The sequence below is a fragment of the Hyla sarda genome, chromosome 9, assembly GCF_029499605.1.
Source record: "Hyla sarda isolate aHylSar1 chromosome 9, aHylSar1.hap1, whole genome shotgun sequence".
Taxonomy (NCBI): domain Eukaryota; kingdom Metazoa; phylum Chordata; class Amphibia; order Anura; family Hylidae; genus Hyla; species Hyla sarda.
The window spans coordinates 58,565,768-58,581,083 of record NC_079197.1 but is presented as its reverse complement, the minus strand read 5'-3'; the positions used below and the strand labels follow the sequence as shown (position 1 = coordinate 58,581,083).

Sequence of the window (15,316 nt, the reverse complement as noted above, 5' to 3'; positions counted from 1 at the left end):
TGTCAACTTTATGATGCAAACATAAAGTAGACATATTGTATTTGTGAATCAAAATATAACTTATTTGGAATGTCTATTTTCTTTACAAAGTTAGAAAAAATGCTACATTTTCAATTTTTTCACCAAATTTGGGAATTTTTCACCAAGAAATGATGCAAGTATCGATTAAATTTTACCACTAACATAAAGTAGAATATGCCACGAAAAAACTGTCTCGGAATCAGAATGAAAGGTAAAAGCATCCCAGAGTTATTAATGTGACAATGGTCACATGTGCCAAAAACGCTCTGGTCCTTAAGGCCAAAATGGGCCTGGTCCTTAAGGGGTTAAAACTACAGCACTTTAAAAAAAAAAAAAAAAAAGAGCCTCACGTCTCTGTCAACCGAAAATAAAAAATTATGCCAATTTTGTCCAAAACCATTCTAGCTAAATCTATGGTAAATATGAAAATGGTGCTCCTTTCCGTTCTAAACCCTACAGTATTCCCAAACAGCAGCATATGATCATATATGGGGTACTGCTGTAACAATTTTGAAGCTTATTTTCCTGTGTTTAAATAAGAACATCTAAGCTGTAACCACATAATATTGGAAACATTTTCATTTTTTATTTTTAGGACCTTATTCAAATAATTTTTAGGACCTTATTTAAAATAATTATTTTAGGACCTTATTTAAAATAATTTTGGTGTCAGACACTCACTACCCTTCCTATATGAATTCCTAAAGTGTAATTTACAAAATGGGATCTTTTGAAAGTGTTTCTTATGTTTTAGCACATCTTTTACACACCCAATGGCCAACATCGTGTTGACACTTTTTTTCTGTCTATATTTGGCGCTATTTTGGCCCAAGTGTCCTTTTTTTTTAACTTTTGGTTTAAACATTTCTGCTGATTTTGAGTTGTAATCCACTGATTTTGGCAATACGCATGATATAGACAGGTTTTATGAACTGCGCCTTTTTGTGAAAAAAGCACAAAGCCACTGAAAAGTCTCTAAACTACACCATACCAGAGTTGGCTTAGCTTTTTGGTGTATGTGAAAAGTGAAATTTCAGAAAATGTGTACCTGCACAAAATTTATAAAATGCCCTGTGACCATTTCATAAATCTGGTGCTCCTACACATTACCAGCACACAAAAAAAGGTGTAGAAAAATGCTTCACTTACACCCACAAGGATAAATGCCCCACAGGGTGCTTGACAAATATCTAATAAAAAGAAGGCCCCAAAGTTTACAGAGCGATCCTTCATTTTTGAGGCCTGTGTGTGAGTCAAGCATTGGACTAGGGCCACACATGGGATATTTTTAAAAACTGCAGATTTGGAGTAATAAATGCTAAAAAAAAAATTGGATTAAAATTGAAAATAGGCATTTTTACATTTCACCTCCACTTTGCCTTAATTGCTGTGAACGGTTAACAAAGTTTCAAAGTTTTTTTTAAATGGTGTGAATTTTTAAATGCAGTTATATGAGGGAGTTTCCGCCATCCAGGCTTCTTAAGTCCACTTCAAAAATTAACTGGTCCCTTAACCCTTATAGTATGTTCATACTACGTAATTAGCGCATTCCGCAAGCTAAATTGCGTGTCGGAATTTCGTGGTGTAAACTGCTAACATTAGTGTGAATTGGTCTTCTGTGGACCCATTCCCACTGCGGAATTTTAGCGGTGGACAATATCGCCGCTGAAATTGATCCACGCAAAGAAAGAACATTTTAACGGTGACGGTGACGGCGCAGTGGCCGCCAGATGGAATCTCCGCTAGTGGAATTCTGCTAGCAGAGATCCCATTCAAAATATAGTGTGACCATACCCTTAGAGGATGAAGGGCGTTAATGTATGTCCTAGCTGCCTTGTATGTAGTGCACCAGTGCGTACATTTACTCCCTGTGCTCACATCATAGACCGCAGATCTCACCTGATTGCTGGGTTTAACATAAGTCTGTATTTCTAGCGTTGAGATTGAGCGTGCAATAGGTATTTTATGCAAAGCTTCCTGTATTTTCTGGATTTAATCAAAAACAGTATTTCTTGCTGGGTTTAACATAAACTGTCAGTTCTAGCATTGAGAGTGGAGGTGAAATAGGCTTTTACCAAGTTACCTGTATTTTCTGGGTTAAATCATAAAACAGAACATATTGAGCTAGGTTTAACAAGCATTTCTAGCTGCAAAAGTTGACTGGGCCTGTTACTTGAAAAATTGTTTGATTGTTTGTTTTATAAGTATTTTCACCAGACTGACCTCCCCACTTCATGAATGTTTTTTTCTCTGGTGTGTACTAGAGCAAACATTATAAACATTTACATTTTTTTCAAAATTGATTGCCAGAAAATGTTTTCAATATTTTCAAGAAGCAGTGGCTGAGCATAGCACTATTGGGGCAGAGAGTGGTAGGTGTGGGGGTGGTGTTATTGTAAGACATCATGGTGGATATGCTGAAGGGGAGCAAGGAGCCTATGATAAGGCAACAGAAGTTAATGCTAATTGACATTTGATCATGATGATGTAGTTTTAAGCAGGAACCAGTTGAGGAAGAGGTGATGTGTTCAGAGCAGGAGGGTAGTGGTACTGTCAACAAAACATCTGTCAAACTTATCATAAGTAGGCTTGCTGGTATAATCAGCTCAGGAGCTGCTGATGCCAACACTGCTGCTTCCTGAGGAGAGGCACACTCTGATGGTGGTGTATGCCTTAATCTGCTGGTAGAAAATAATTTCTGAATTCTGGAAATTCTTTTCTACCAGATGCAGAAAAAGTGGCACAGTGCCGTTGTGAGCTGCTGCCTTGATACACCCAATAGTGAGCACCTGCATAAATACAAATTGAAATTCTATATGTGATGTTAAAACCATTTCTGTCAATGAGATAAAATTATTATTGGAATAATACCTTTATTGGCTAACTAGAAAAGTCATGTTTGTAACCTTATTGTAACAATGCCTTGTTTTTTTTTTTCTTTCAGTTTTTCACTTCATAGATTACTTATTTGTCATTTTATCCTAGGTTAAAATTCAACTCCCTAATACAAAAGCCTCTGATATATCACTTGACATAAGGAGAAAATTCTTAGACCTCCGAACTCCAAAATAGTAAGTAATTCACATGACGATTATATTAATGACAAGACCTTCTCTACACAGTTATGAGAAGAGTGTTTAAAGGACAACTGCAGCGGTATGACACTTATCCCCTATCCACAGGATAGGGGATAAGTGTTTGATTGCGGGGGGTCCAACCCCTGGGTCTCCCGGAGATCTCCCTCACGGGGCGCCGCCATTAGCGCTCATGGTGAGCGCTAAGGCGCGTAGCGTCGACCTAGAGGTTGACGGTGACGCCCCGTCTCCTCCCCGTCCCCATACAGTTCTATGGGGTAGACGGGGAGGCACGAACGCTGCCTCCCCGCCTCTCCCATAGAGATGTATGGAGGAGGTGTGCCGGCTGCAACGTCATGCTGCGGCCGGCACGCCCCCTGCATGGGACAGCCGCGGCCCCGTACAGGAGATCACAGGGGGTCCCAGCGGTCAGACCCCCCGCAATCAAACACTTATCCCCTATCCTGTGGATAGGGGATAAGTGTTAATCACGCTGCAGATGTCCTTTAATAGTATTTCTCCCATATGCCCGTTTACCAAACAATCGATGGAAGCCACATTGGTAGACAGTCCTTTCTGTGCCATGACTAAGGACCTTATGGTCTGTAATGCGTTGGTGTTTTGTTTTTAACTCACTGGGTGCTTTGTTTTTCATCTTATGTTTATATGGACTAATTACAATTTTGGACTTTTAATCTAATTTCGTCTGGGAGCTGGACACTTCCCTGTGGGATTCTCTTGCATTGGTAGTGTTGCCTAAGCCAGGGAAGGACCACACATATTTTGGGAATTATAGGCCATTTTTATTAATTAATAATGATATAAAAATGTATTCCAAAGTTTTGGCACAAAGGCTGTGACTGGGAGGGAAGCAAGGGACAACACCCTGCGCACCATGGCTCTTATAGCGTATGTTCAGGAAAAGAAGATTCCAATGTGCCTGTTGGCAGTTGATGCTGAGAAGGCCTTCGACAGGGTCTGTTGGACGTTCATTCAAGCCAACTGTGTGGGAGTAAATTATGTCAACAAAGTTATGGCCCTGATTACATCTCCGGCTGCCAAAGTTAGGGTGAACGGTATCCTGTTGGAGACCTTCAGCATCAGCAACGGGACGAGACCGGGTTGCCCCCTGTCCTCATTGTTATACATTCTCACAATGGAGCATTTGGCTAAGGCTCTTCGCATGAACCCTGATGTGAAAAGGGTCGAGGTTGGTTCTGAGCAGATTAAATTAGCTTTCTATGCTGATGACTTATTGTTATACATACCCTCCCCCCACTCTGTGTGTCCCTAACATCTATTGTACAGGAGTTAGAATACTTTGGCCATCTTAGTAATTTTAGGGCGAACCTTTAAAAAACAGAGGGACTCAATATTACACTACCGGAGCAAGAGTTGGGAGAAGTAAAAGATCATTTTTAATTTTTCTGGAGACAGGAGAGTATAACATAATTGGGAATACAGATCCTTTCCCACTTGGAATTACTGTACCCACTGAACTATCTCTCCCTGCGGAAGAAGATTTTAAAAGAGTTGCAGGCGTACCATAATAGATTTGCATCATGGTTTGGAAGGATGAGTGTCATTTAGATGGACATCCTCCCAAGATGCCTCTATACATTTCAGACAGTAACCATCTGGGTGCCAAGTTACTATTTTAAGGAGCTACAGTTTAGATTTATCTGGAAAAAGGTAAAGTCTAAAGTGAAGGAAGATATCTTGACAAGAACAAAAAGTGGGGAGGGGTGGAACTTCCAGCTATAAAGCTGTATCAAGAGGTGTCGTGTGGTAATAACTAAATTATGAATTATGGTCATAAAAATTATTAATTATGAAAAATTAAAAATTATGAAAATTATAAAAAAATATCAAAGTTATGACCTGGTGAATTGTAGACAAAGCTAATCAATACAATTCACATCTGAGTCCGAGTATTTCCTCAGATATCAACAAGTTATTTTTATGACAGGATGACATTAACGCTTAAGGATGTAGTTTTGCAATATACAATAATACACAGGTATTATAAAAGTATGCAGATTTATTGGTTATATGATTATAAACATAAATGAGTAACAAACACAATGATATATGCAAATGAATATCAATTAGATATTAGTAAACAGTACCAGATTGTTAATTGACTACATATAAGTAGAACAATATATGTGAGTAGTTAGTAACTTGTTACAATAAACAAAAGATTCTAGGTTAGAATATCATATAAGAAAAAGGTTACATATCACTCTATTCAGAGGAACCTCATGATATTAACATGGGCAATATCTAATCATAGACATCAATATTTGGAATGCTAGATACATTCTCCGCCCCTTCTAACCACTACAAATCACATGACTCCAAGAATGAGCAAATCCATAAGAATATAAACATGGAAGAATACTTCCACCTCATTCTGGACAATTTTTCTATACATGATCTTGGTAAGACTATTAAGACAATTAGCAGAGATATATGATCTTGCTCTATATTTTAGGAAGAAGAACTTGAAACAAATTTCCTGTGTGGGAAATATATTTATAACACTTAGCTTGGCGAGTAGGAATTATATCAATATCTAAGCAATTATTTAATGCTTTGATAGATTATGAGTCTTGATTCTTCTGCAGGTAGAATGAAGTCTCACAATATCCTAAAACTATAATCTCAATATCGAGATAATTAATTATTTTACTTAATTAATTTATTCGCCAATCTAAATGATATAATTCCATCCACATTTTCCCAATTAGTCTTAATTAAATGGAATACCATTTTTGTGTCTCTTACCAAAACTTTGTAAAAACCTTACTTCTGCTCTGAGGAACACTGAAAGGTCCATCTCATCGTCAGGGACAGCCATTGGGTCGGTACCGTGTAATCAGTCCGGCTTGCAGGGACCTACATGGCTTTTATGGCTTCCATCTTGTGGACCTCTTTCCTTTGTCTTTGTGTGTTCTCTCCAGTTTTCAGTTACAGCAGTTCAGACTACAGTGTCCCTAACATCTGGTTTACCAGACTTTTTAATTAGTTAGTTAGACACACCCTCCTAAATTGGAATTCCCCAATGAATGTAGGTTGGGCGTGTACATATGGTAATGATTATGACATCACTATAATACCCAAAATGCCTTTCCTGTCGGTGTAATGTCACCTACCCATACACTAGGGGGTGCTATTGCATAGGCAATTAGCATCATTACCATTAAGGGTTAACTGTCAATAATGGGTCTTAAACCAACATTCCACACTTGACATATGGAACAATAATTAACAAACAGGGATTACTTTTGACATCAATAAGTAATCAAAATCTGGATTCTCATAGACATAGAGTCTCCAATTAGACAAGCTGGGCATAAAGAGAGAAAGAGTGGGCGATGTTGTTACGCCGAGCGCTCCGGGTCCCTGCTCCTCCCCGGAGCGCTCACGGCGTTCTCTTGTCTGCAGCGCCCCGGTCAGACCCGCTGACCGGGAGCGCTGCACTGTTACTGCCGCGGGTCGCATCCCAGTCCTCTCACCTGTCCCGTTCCCCGGCTGTCACGTCCCGGCGCGCGCGGCCCCGCTCTCTAGGGCGCGCGCTCGCCGGCTCTCTAAAATTTAAAGGGCCAGTGCACAACTAATTGGTGCCTGGCCCAATCAGTTGTCAATCACTCCCATTCATATAAAAACCCACTTCCCCTTCCTGTCCTTGCCGGGGTCTTGTTGCCCTAGTGCCCTGAGAAAGCGTTTTGTGTATCCCAAGCCTGTGTATCCAGACCCTTGCCGTTGCCCCTGACTACAACCCTTAGCTGCCTGCCCTGACCTTCTGCTACGTCCGACTTTGCTCTTGCCTTGTCCCTGTGTACTGCGCCTGTCTCAGCTGTCAGTGGGGTTGAGTCGATATCGGGTGGAACGACCTGGGGGTTACCTGCCACTGCAAGTCCATCCCGCTTTGCGGCGGGCTCTGGTGAAAACCAGTAACCCCTTAGATTCCGTTCCCCTGGTACGCCATCACCTCACTGACACAGAGGATCCACCTCCAGTGTCCTCTCTGCATTCCAGTCCGGATCCTGACAGATGTTATTTTATAAAGGAAGCTAGTCCTATATGATAAATGGGGGGAAACCTTTTGAAATATTAAAATAACCTGGTTAGAATATGCCTAAATTAAGTCTTTTGTCATCTCATTGAGTTTGGACGATTGCGATCTACAGACACTTCCTAGCTTTGATGTATTGTTTTGAGCTGGGGAAGGGTGCTTGGGAATTCTGTCTAGATTGTACCAGTTGGCTTTGTTCGCTGGCAACTCAGGCAGAGCCTCCTTCTTTGCAAAATGGGAACAAGATTTGGAGATAAAGTTCAATACGCAGGAAATTAATAAAATCTCTCCGTTCTCCCAAGCTATGTCTCTGGCAGTGAGCATTAAGGAAAGAAATTATAAAATTCTCTCTAGATGGTATTGGTGCCCCACAATGATGCATAAGTTGTTCCCTGATCAATTGGATAGGTGCTAGAGAAGCCATCTTGAAAAACGGACTTTAATACACGTTTGATGGGGATGCAGTAAGATTAAACCCTTTTGGGGGGAAATTTTTGAGTCCTATGAGAAACTTACAGGAATTAAAGTTGATAATACAACCCAGTTAGCATTGTTGACCCTACTGCCCGATTCATGAAAAACTTTTACATTTTTGGTGGTTCCTAGACACTGGAGAACAGAAACATCCCCAACTGTTAGAGAGTGGTTTGTCAAGCTGTCAGTTATTATGCAGGCAGAGGAATGGATAGCGGCGGCACATGGAAGATATGAGGTGTTTGTGCGGGCGGACCTGGAGAAGTTGGAAGGCCTTTATGGAGACCCAAGAGTTTCTCCAGCTGTTATAGTGACAGATATTTTGATCTACCTGGGTGGTTTTCTACCCCTTGGATTAATCCCCTGTGGATTTAAAGCTTTAATGGGAAAGGTTACAGGGGGTAATCGCCCTTGATGCCCCCCCCCCTTTGTTATTGTTAATTGTTGCTTTGTTACGTGCTATATTTTTACTTTTTTTTATTTTCTGTATCTACGTATGTACTGTTTATGGTGTAATGTCAATAAAAAAGAGATTAAGACTTAACTATTCCAGCCTATACCATATTAACAACTAACTTATTGTACAAATGCACTTTTATGAGCTTTTAATGCTTTATTTCTTTTCTTAGCAAACTGGGATTACACCTTCCTCATCCAGTAAATGAAAAAACTGGAAAAGCACAGTTCAAAGTAGACACAGAAACTCTGGAATTAACTCTCACTATGGTCAGAGACTTCGACTTTATCAACTTCTCATGACACTTCATGAATCTATTGTTTTCCTACCAGAATTTGTCAGTGTTTTAAAGTTTTGAATTCTAATGTATGTAATGTATGTATTTGAAAATCAAATAAATATAGTAAAATATTTGAATGTTTTGTGTGTTACTATAATCTGGAATAATAACAATATACAAATCTTGTTTACATGCCCACTTAAAAATGTACTAGATCGCCACACTTATTCTACCTTATGGGAAAGAAACTTTATTCATGAATGATTGGGATGTTGGCTTCCGAGCTTAACTGGCCCGGCGTCTGCTGTCAGGGGACTGGCAGCTATAACAACAGAACGGTGCTGCATGGCAATGGAGACCTGGCTGCAACTGTACCGTGGCAAGGTAGGTATCTTATAGTCCCCCTTTTATAAGGGACCACTGGACTGTTGGACCTTGTTAAGATGGAAGTAACAGATAGCATTTTTGATTGAGTGTTTTTTTTTTTGTGTGTCCTCATTAATAGAATTGGCGGATACCCAATACCTTTCCTCTGGTCCATACCCTTTACAATAGCCCAAACAGTAGTAATAATATATACACAGTGCTTGGACTTGTAGTCCTTCAATGGGTGCTGTGCTTCCAAAAGCCTGACCCAAGGCCTCAAATACTTCCAGCAACACAAAAGAGTGGCACAAAACACCTATACATCCTGTATTCAATCAATTACATCACCAAATAAAATTTTTACATCACTAGAGATTGATACATATATATGTAGTCAAGTGCATTATATGCATAGGTGCATACAGTAAAATGAAAACATCAATGGCTCTAAAAGGTCACCTACAGGGTTCAAATAAGAAAGCTCAATGATGCATTGAACAAGGCACAACAAAATGTAAATAGTTGGACACACTGGGTCCTTCTTTGAGATACCAGTCCTTAATGCAGAGTCTTTATTTTTTTTATTTTAAAGGTTTTATTTTTGTGATTTTAAAGCAAAACTAATTAAAACAATAACAACAGCAACCCAGTCTTTATTTTTAACGCCTTAAGGACCGTTTTTTTTTCCGTTTTTGCAATTTCGTTTTTTGCTCCTTGCCTTTAAAAAATCATAACTCTTTCAATTTTGCACCTAAAAATCCATATGATTGCTTATTTTTTGCGCCACCAATTCTACTTTGTAATGACATCAGTCATTTTGCCCAAAAATCGACGGTGAAATGGAAAAAAAATCATTGTGCGACAAAATTGAAAAAAAAAAGTAGTTTTGTAATTTTGGGGGCTTCCATTTCTACGTAGTAAATTTTTCGGTAACAATGACACCTTATCTTTATTCTGTAGGTCCATACGATTAAAACGATACCCTAATTATATAGGTTTGATTTTGTCGTACTTCTGGAAAAAATCATAACTACATGCAGGAAAATTAATACGTTTAAAATTGTCATCTTCTGACCCCTATAACTTTTTTATTTTTCCGTGTATGGGGCGGTATGAGGGCTCATTTTTTGCGCCGTGATCTGACGTTTTTAATGGTACCATTTTTGCATTGATAGGACTTATTGATCGATTGAATTTTTTTGCGCATACGCCATTGACCGAACGGTTTAACCCCTTCCCGCAGAATGTCATATATAAACGCCGGGTTGTGCAGTGCGTTCGCGCATCCCGGCGTTTATAAATGACATGCAGTTAACCCGGCGCTGCACAGCAGCGCAAGGGTTAACAGGCAGAAATCCCGTGCCCAGCGGCGGGAGACAAGTTCTGCTTGACATCCCAGGACCATCTGTAATTGGTCCTGGGATTAGAGCCCTGTGATTGGTCCCTGTGTTTTGTTACAATAACACCGGCTCCGAAGCTTTCAGTTCGTTCTGAACAGCGATCGGAGCCGGTGTTAGTGTTAGGACAGAAGACAGAAGAGTGTTAAAAAGCTTTTCTAAAAGCTAAAAATTTAAGTGAAAGTAAAAGAACCCCCCCTGTAGTGCCCCTTACCCTGCTGCTGCTGCCGCCGTCTGAAGTCTGCAGCCTGTCCGATCTGACAGGCTGCAGTGAAGATCCTAGTGACTGTCACTGTATATAACAGTGACAGTCTTGTATAAATCTGTGCCCCAGCAGTGCCCCCCAGTGCCCATCTGTGCCCATCTGCTGCCTCCTAAGTCTGCAGCCTGTGCGATCTGACAGGCTGCAGTGAAGATCCTAGTGACTGTCACTGAATATAACAGTGACAGTCTAGTGCCCATCAGTGCCCATCAGTGTCCAGTAGTGCCCATCAGTGCCCAGCAGTCTCCAGTAGTGCCCAGCAGTGCCCCTTCCAATTGCTGTCCTCCCTGTCTGAAGTCTGCAGCCTGTGTGATCTGACAGGCTGCAGTGAAGATTGTAACTTGTAACTGTAACTGAATATAGTTACATTCTACAGTACAGTACAGTAATAAAGTTTCAGTGCCCATCAGTGCCCCTTATCCTGCTGCTGATTCATTCATTCGTTCATTCATTCATTCGTTCATTCATTCATTCATTCATTCATTCATCAGCTGTGAAGAAATTGAAGTCTGTCACTGACCATAACAGTGACAGTGAAGAATAATATAAAATACTGTCAGTGCCCCTGAAGTGACTGTCACCCTTTCATCCCATCACCACCTTGCACACCTCCATACTACCCTGTTACGTTTTTTCCTGGTGCGTCACTGATTAGTGACAGCAGTGACAGTTCGCCGCTGTTTTTTTTTAGTTCTAGTGGCGCTTTTTGTTTCAGTTTTTCCGTTGTTATAAAAAAAGTAAAAAAGTAAAAAAAATATATAAAAATATAAAAATACAAAAAAAATATTGTTCTAGTGTTGTACATCAGAGACACTTCGCCACTTATAGTGTCATCCAATATGTCAAGGCGTCGCATGTACAGCACTGAGGAGGCATATGCCTTCTTGGCATCTTCCTCTGGTTCAGATAGTGGTGAAGAGTTGTTATATTTGCCCTCTTCTTCTTCCTCTTCCACTGATTCTGACGAGGAACCTCCCCGCCACCGCCCTAGGCCAGGTCCTAGTACCAGTCCTAGTACCAATATTGAGCCAGGTCCTAGTGCCATCTCTGAGTGGGCTCCAGCTTCAAACTTTATACCCAATTTGCCTGAGTTTGTGGCCACTGCAGGCATTCGTGTTGACACCGTGGGGTTGAAAGAAGCTGATTTTTTTCAGCTCTTCTTTTCAGAAGAGCTGATTAATTTGATAGTGGAGGAAACCAACCGGTATGCTGAGCAATTCATTGCGGCCAATCCACAGGCATATCATGCTAGGCCTTATCAATGGACGCCAACCAATGCACTAGAGCTCAAAACATTTTTTGCCCTTTTGTTTAACATGGGCATAGTTAAAAAGCCCACAATTCGCTCCTATTGGAGTAATGATATGCTTTACCATACTCCACTGTACCGGTCGGTCATGCCAAGGAATCGGTTTGAAGCCCTCCTCAAATTTCTACATTATGCTAATAATGAAAATTGTCCACCTCCCAGTGATCCAAATTTTGATCGCATATATAAAATTCGGCCCCTTGTTAATTATTTAAATCAAAAATTTTCTGAAGTTTACACCCCAGAAAAAGAGATTGCAGTGGACGAATCTCTTGTGCACTTCAAAGGAAGGTTGCACTTTAGGCAATACCTGCCTAACAAACGGGCCAGGTATGGGGTAAAACTGTATAAGTTGTGCGAGGGCACAACCGGCTATACGCACAAATTCAGAGTCTATGAGGGGAAAGACTCTAAAATAGAGCCCCCAGAGTGTCCCCCCGTACTAAAAACAACGGGAAAAATAGTATGGGATCTAGTTCACCCCCTGCTAGATCAAGGGTATAACATCTACCTTGATAATTTTTACACTAGCGTCCCATTACTACAATGCCTGTTTGCCAAGGGGACTGTGGCCTGTGGTACCATCAGGCGAAATCAAAGGGATCTGCCTAAAATTTTTGTACGGCAAAAGTTGAAGAAGGGGGAAAGCAAGGCTGTGTGCAAGGACAACATGATGCTTGTGAAGTACCAGGACAAGCGTGATGTTCTTGTACTAACCACCTTACACCCAGACAGATCCACCCCTGTCCAAGTCCGTGGTACCACAGAGAGTGCCCCTAAACCGGTGTGTATCCAGGACTATAATAAGTTCATGGGAGGGGTGGATCTGTCAGATCAGGCCTTGCAGCCGTACACTGCCCTACGCAAAACTAAGACCTGGTATAAAAAATTGGCACTGCACCTCTTCCAAATTACCATGTACAATTCATTTGTGGTGTACAAACGTGCAGGAAATACATGCACATACCTGCAATTCCAGGAAAATGTTATTAAGGACTTTCTGTTTGGGGATCCGGAAGGGGAGGAAAGCAGAGCCACAGGATCGGAGAACAGAATAGTTCCAGGGCAACATTTTCCTGCGGTAGTTCCCCGTAGAGAATCGGGGAGTAGGCAACAGAAGCGGTGTCGGGTGTGCTCCAAGCGTGGCATTAGAAAATGCACTATATACCACTGTGAGACATGTCCCCACAAACCCGGTCTGTGCATTGAAGACTGTTTTAAAATCTATCACACAACATATGATATCTAATTTTGTCCCCTTTAATTATTTTTAGAATGACTTTGGATAACTCTACCCAATGCACCCTTGGAATGACATGTGAGCAATTCATTTATTTCCCCCTTTTTCTCCACTAAACTATTAAAAAAAATCTAATTGGCAAACCCCTAATAAAACTAAAAATTCCCATTATACCCCTAGATGAATACCTTGGCAGGTATAGTTTTATATTTTCAACATTTTGCTAAACCCTTAACAAAAAAAAAAATTCCATTATACCCCTAGATGAATACCTTTGCAGGTATAGTTTTATTTTCACTATCTTGCTAAACCCCTAAACAAAACTTAAAAAAATTTCCATTATACCCCTAGATGAATACCTCAGCAGGTTCCCGGGGTTCTGGCTCCATAGGGGCTTCCTAAATCCGACATGCCCCCAAAAAATTCTCTCTCCAAATTTTGCTCCTTCCCTTCTGAGACCTGTAGTTCACCAGCAAAGCATTTTACGTGCTTTTATGGGTTATTTCCTTGCTCAAGGGAAATGGGGCTACAAATTTTGGGGTAATTTTTCAGCTATAACCCCTTGTAAAAATGAAAAATTTGGGGAAAAACAAGCATTTTAGTGATTTTTTTATTTTATTTTTTACATATGCAAAAGTCGTGAAACACCTGTGGGGTATTAAGGTTCACTTGACCCCTTGTTACATTCCCCAAGGGGTCTAGTTTCCAAAATGGTATGCCATGTGTTTTTTTTTTGCTGTCCTGGCACCATAGGGTCTTCCTAAATGCGGCATGCCCCCAGAGCACTTCCAAAAAGCCAAAATGTGACTCCTTCTCTTCTGAGACCTGTAGTGTGCCAGCAGAGCACTTTTCACCCCCATATGGGGTGTTTTCTGAATCGGGAGAAATTGGGCTTCAAATTTTGGGGGGCATTTTCTGCTTTAACCCTTTGTAAAAATGTCAAATTTTTGAGAAACCAAGCATTTTAGGTAAAAAATATATATATTTTTTTACATATGCAAAAGTCGTGAAACACCTGTGGGGTATTAAGGTTCACTTTACCCCTTGTTACATTCCCCAAGGGGTCTAGTTTCCAAAATGGTATGCCATGTGTTTTTTTTTTGCTGTCCTGGCACCATAGGGGCTTCCTAAATGCGGCATGCCCCCAGAGCAAAATTTGCTTCCAAAAAGCCAAATGTGACTCCTTCTCTTCTGAGACCTGTAGTGCACCAGCAGAGCACTTTTCACCCCCATATGGGGTGTTTTCTGAATCGGGAGAAATTGGGCTTCAAATTTTGGGGGGTATTTTCTGCTTTAACCCTTTGTAAAAATGTAAAATTTTTGAGAAACCAAGCATTTTAGGTAAAAAATATATATTTTTTTTACATATGCAAAAGTCGTGAAACCCCTGTGGGGTATTAAGGTTCATCTTACCACTTGTTACGTTCCCCAAGGGGTCTAGTTTCCAAAATGGTATGTCATGTGTTTTTTTTTCCTGTCCTGGCACCATAGGGGCTTCCTAAATGCGGCATGCCCCCAGGGCAAAATTTGCTTCCAAAAAGCCAAATGTGACTCCTTCTCTTCTGAGACCTGTAGTGCACCAGCAGAGCACTTTTCACCCCCATATGGGGTGTTTTCTGAATCGGGAGAAATTGGGCTTCAAATATTGGGGGGTATTTTCTGCTTTAACCCTTTGTAAAAATGTAAAATTTTTGAGAAACCAAGCATTTTAGGTAAAAAATATATATATTTTTTTACATATGCAAAAGTCTTGAAACCCCTGTGGGGTATTAAGGTTCACTTTTCCCCTTGTTACGTTCCCCAAGGGGTCTAGTTTCCAAAATGGTATGTCATGTGTTTTTTTTTTGCTGTCCTGGCACCATAGGGGCTTCCTAAATGCGACATGCCCCCAGAGCAAAATTTGCTTCCAAAAAGCCAAATGTGACTCCTTCTCTTTTGAGACCTGTAGTGCGCCAGCAGAGCACTTTTCACCCCCATATGGGGTGTTTTCTGAATCGGGAGAAATTGGGCTTCAAATATTGGGGGGTATTTTCTGCTTTAACCCTTTGTAAAAATGTAAAATTTTTGAGAAACCAAGCATTTTAGGTAAAAAATATATATATTTTTTTACATATGCAAAAGTCTTGAAACCCCTGTGGGGTATTAAGGTTCACTTTACCCCTTGTTACGTTCCCCAAGGGGTCTAGTTTCCAAAATGGTATGTCATGTGTTTTTTTTTTGCTGTCCTGGCACCATAGGGGCTTCCTAAATGCGGCATGCCCCCAGAGCTAAATTTGCTTCCAAAAAGCCAAATGTGACTCCTTCTCTTTTGAGACCTGTAGTGCGCCAGCAGAGCACTTTTCACCCCCATATGGG

General features: G+C 40.7%; 2 protein-coding genes across 2 annotated transcripts in view; both read left to right on the top strand.

The window, feature by feature from the left end:
• The window catches only part of DNAAF6 (dynein axonemal assembly factor 6), a 90,747-nt gene extending 82,237 nt beyond the window's left edge, over window positions 1-8,510 (top strand). Inside the window, exons 7-8 of the mRNA XM_056540851.1 lie at window positions 3,007-3,092; window positions 8,280-8,510. Coding sequence (XP_056396826.1) covers window positions 3,007-3,092; window positions 8,280-8,409 — 216 coding nt within the window. The 3' untranslated portion in view covers window positions 8,410-8,510. The remainder of the gene's footprint in view (window positions 1-3,006; window positions 3,093-8,279) is intronic.
• Window positions 8,511-11,251: 2,741 nt separating this feature from the next.
• Window positions 11,252-12,970, top strand: LOC130291891 (piggyBac transposable element-derived protein 4-like). Its single transcript, XM_056541324.1, has one exon. It carries the CDS (start codon window positions 11,252-11,254, stop codon window positions 12,968-12,970), a length of 1,719 nt encoding a protein of 572 aa, XP_056397299.1.
• Window positions 12,971-15,316: the final 2,346 nt, after the last annotated feature.

What these genes read in the sequence shown, in the direction of transcription:
- LOC130291891 (XM_056541324.1), top strand. Translation starts at nt 11,252, where the DNA reads ATGTCAAGGCGTCGCATGTACAGCACTGAGGAGGCATATGCCTTCTTG.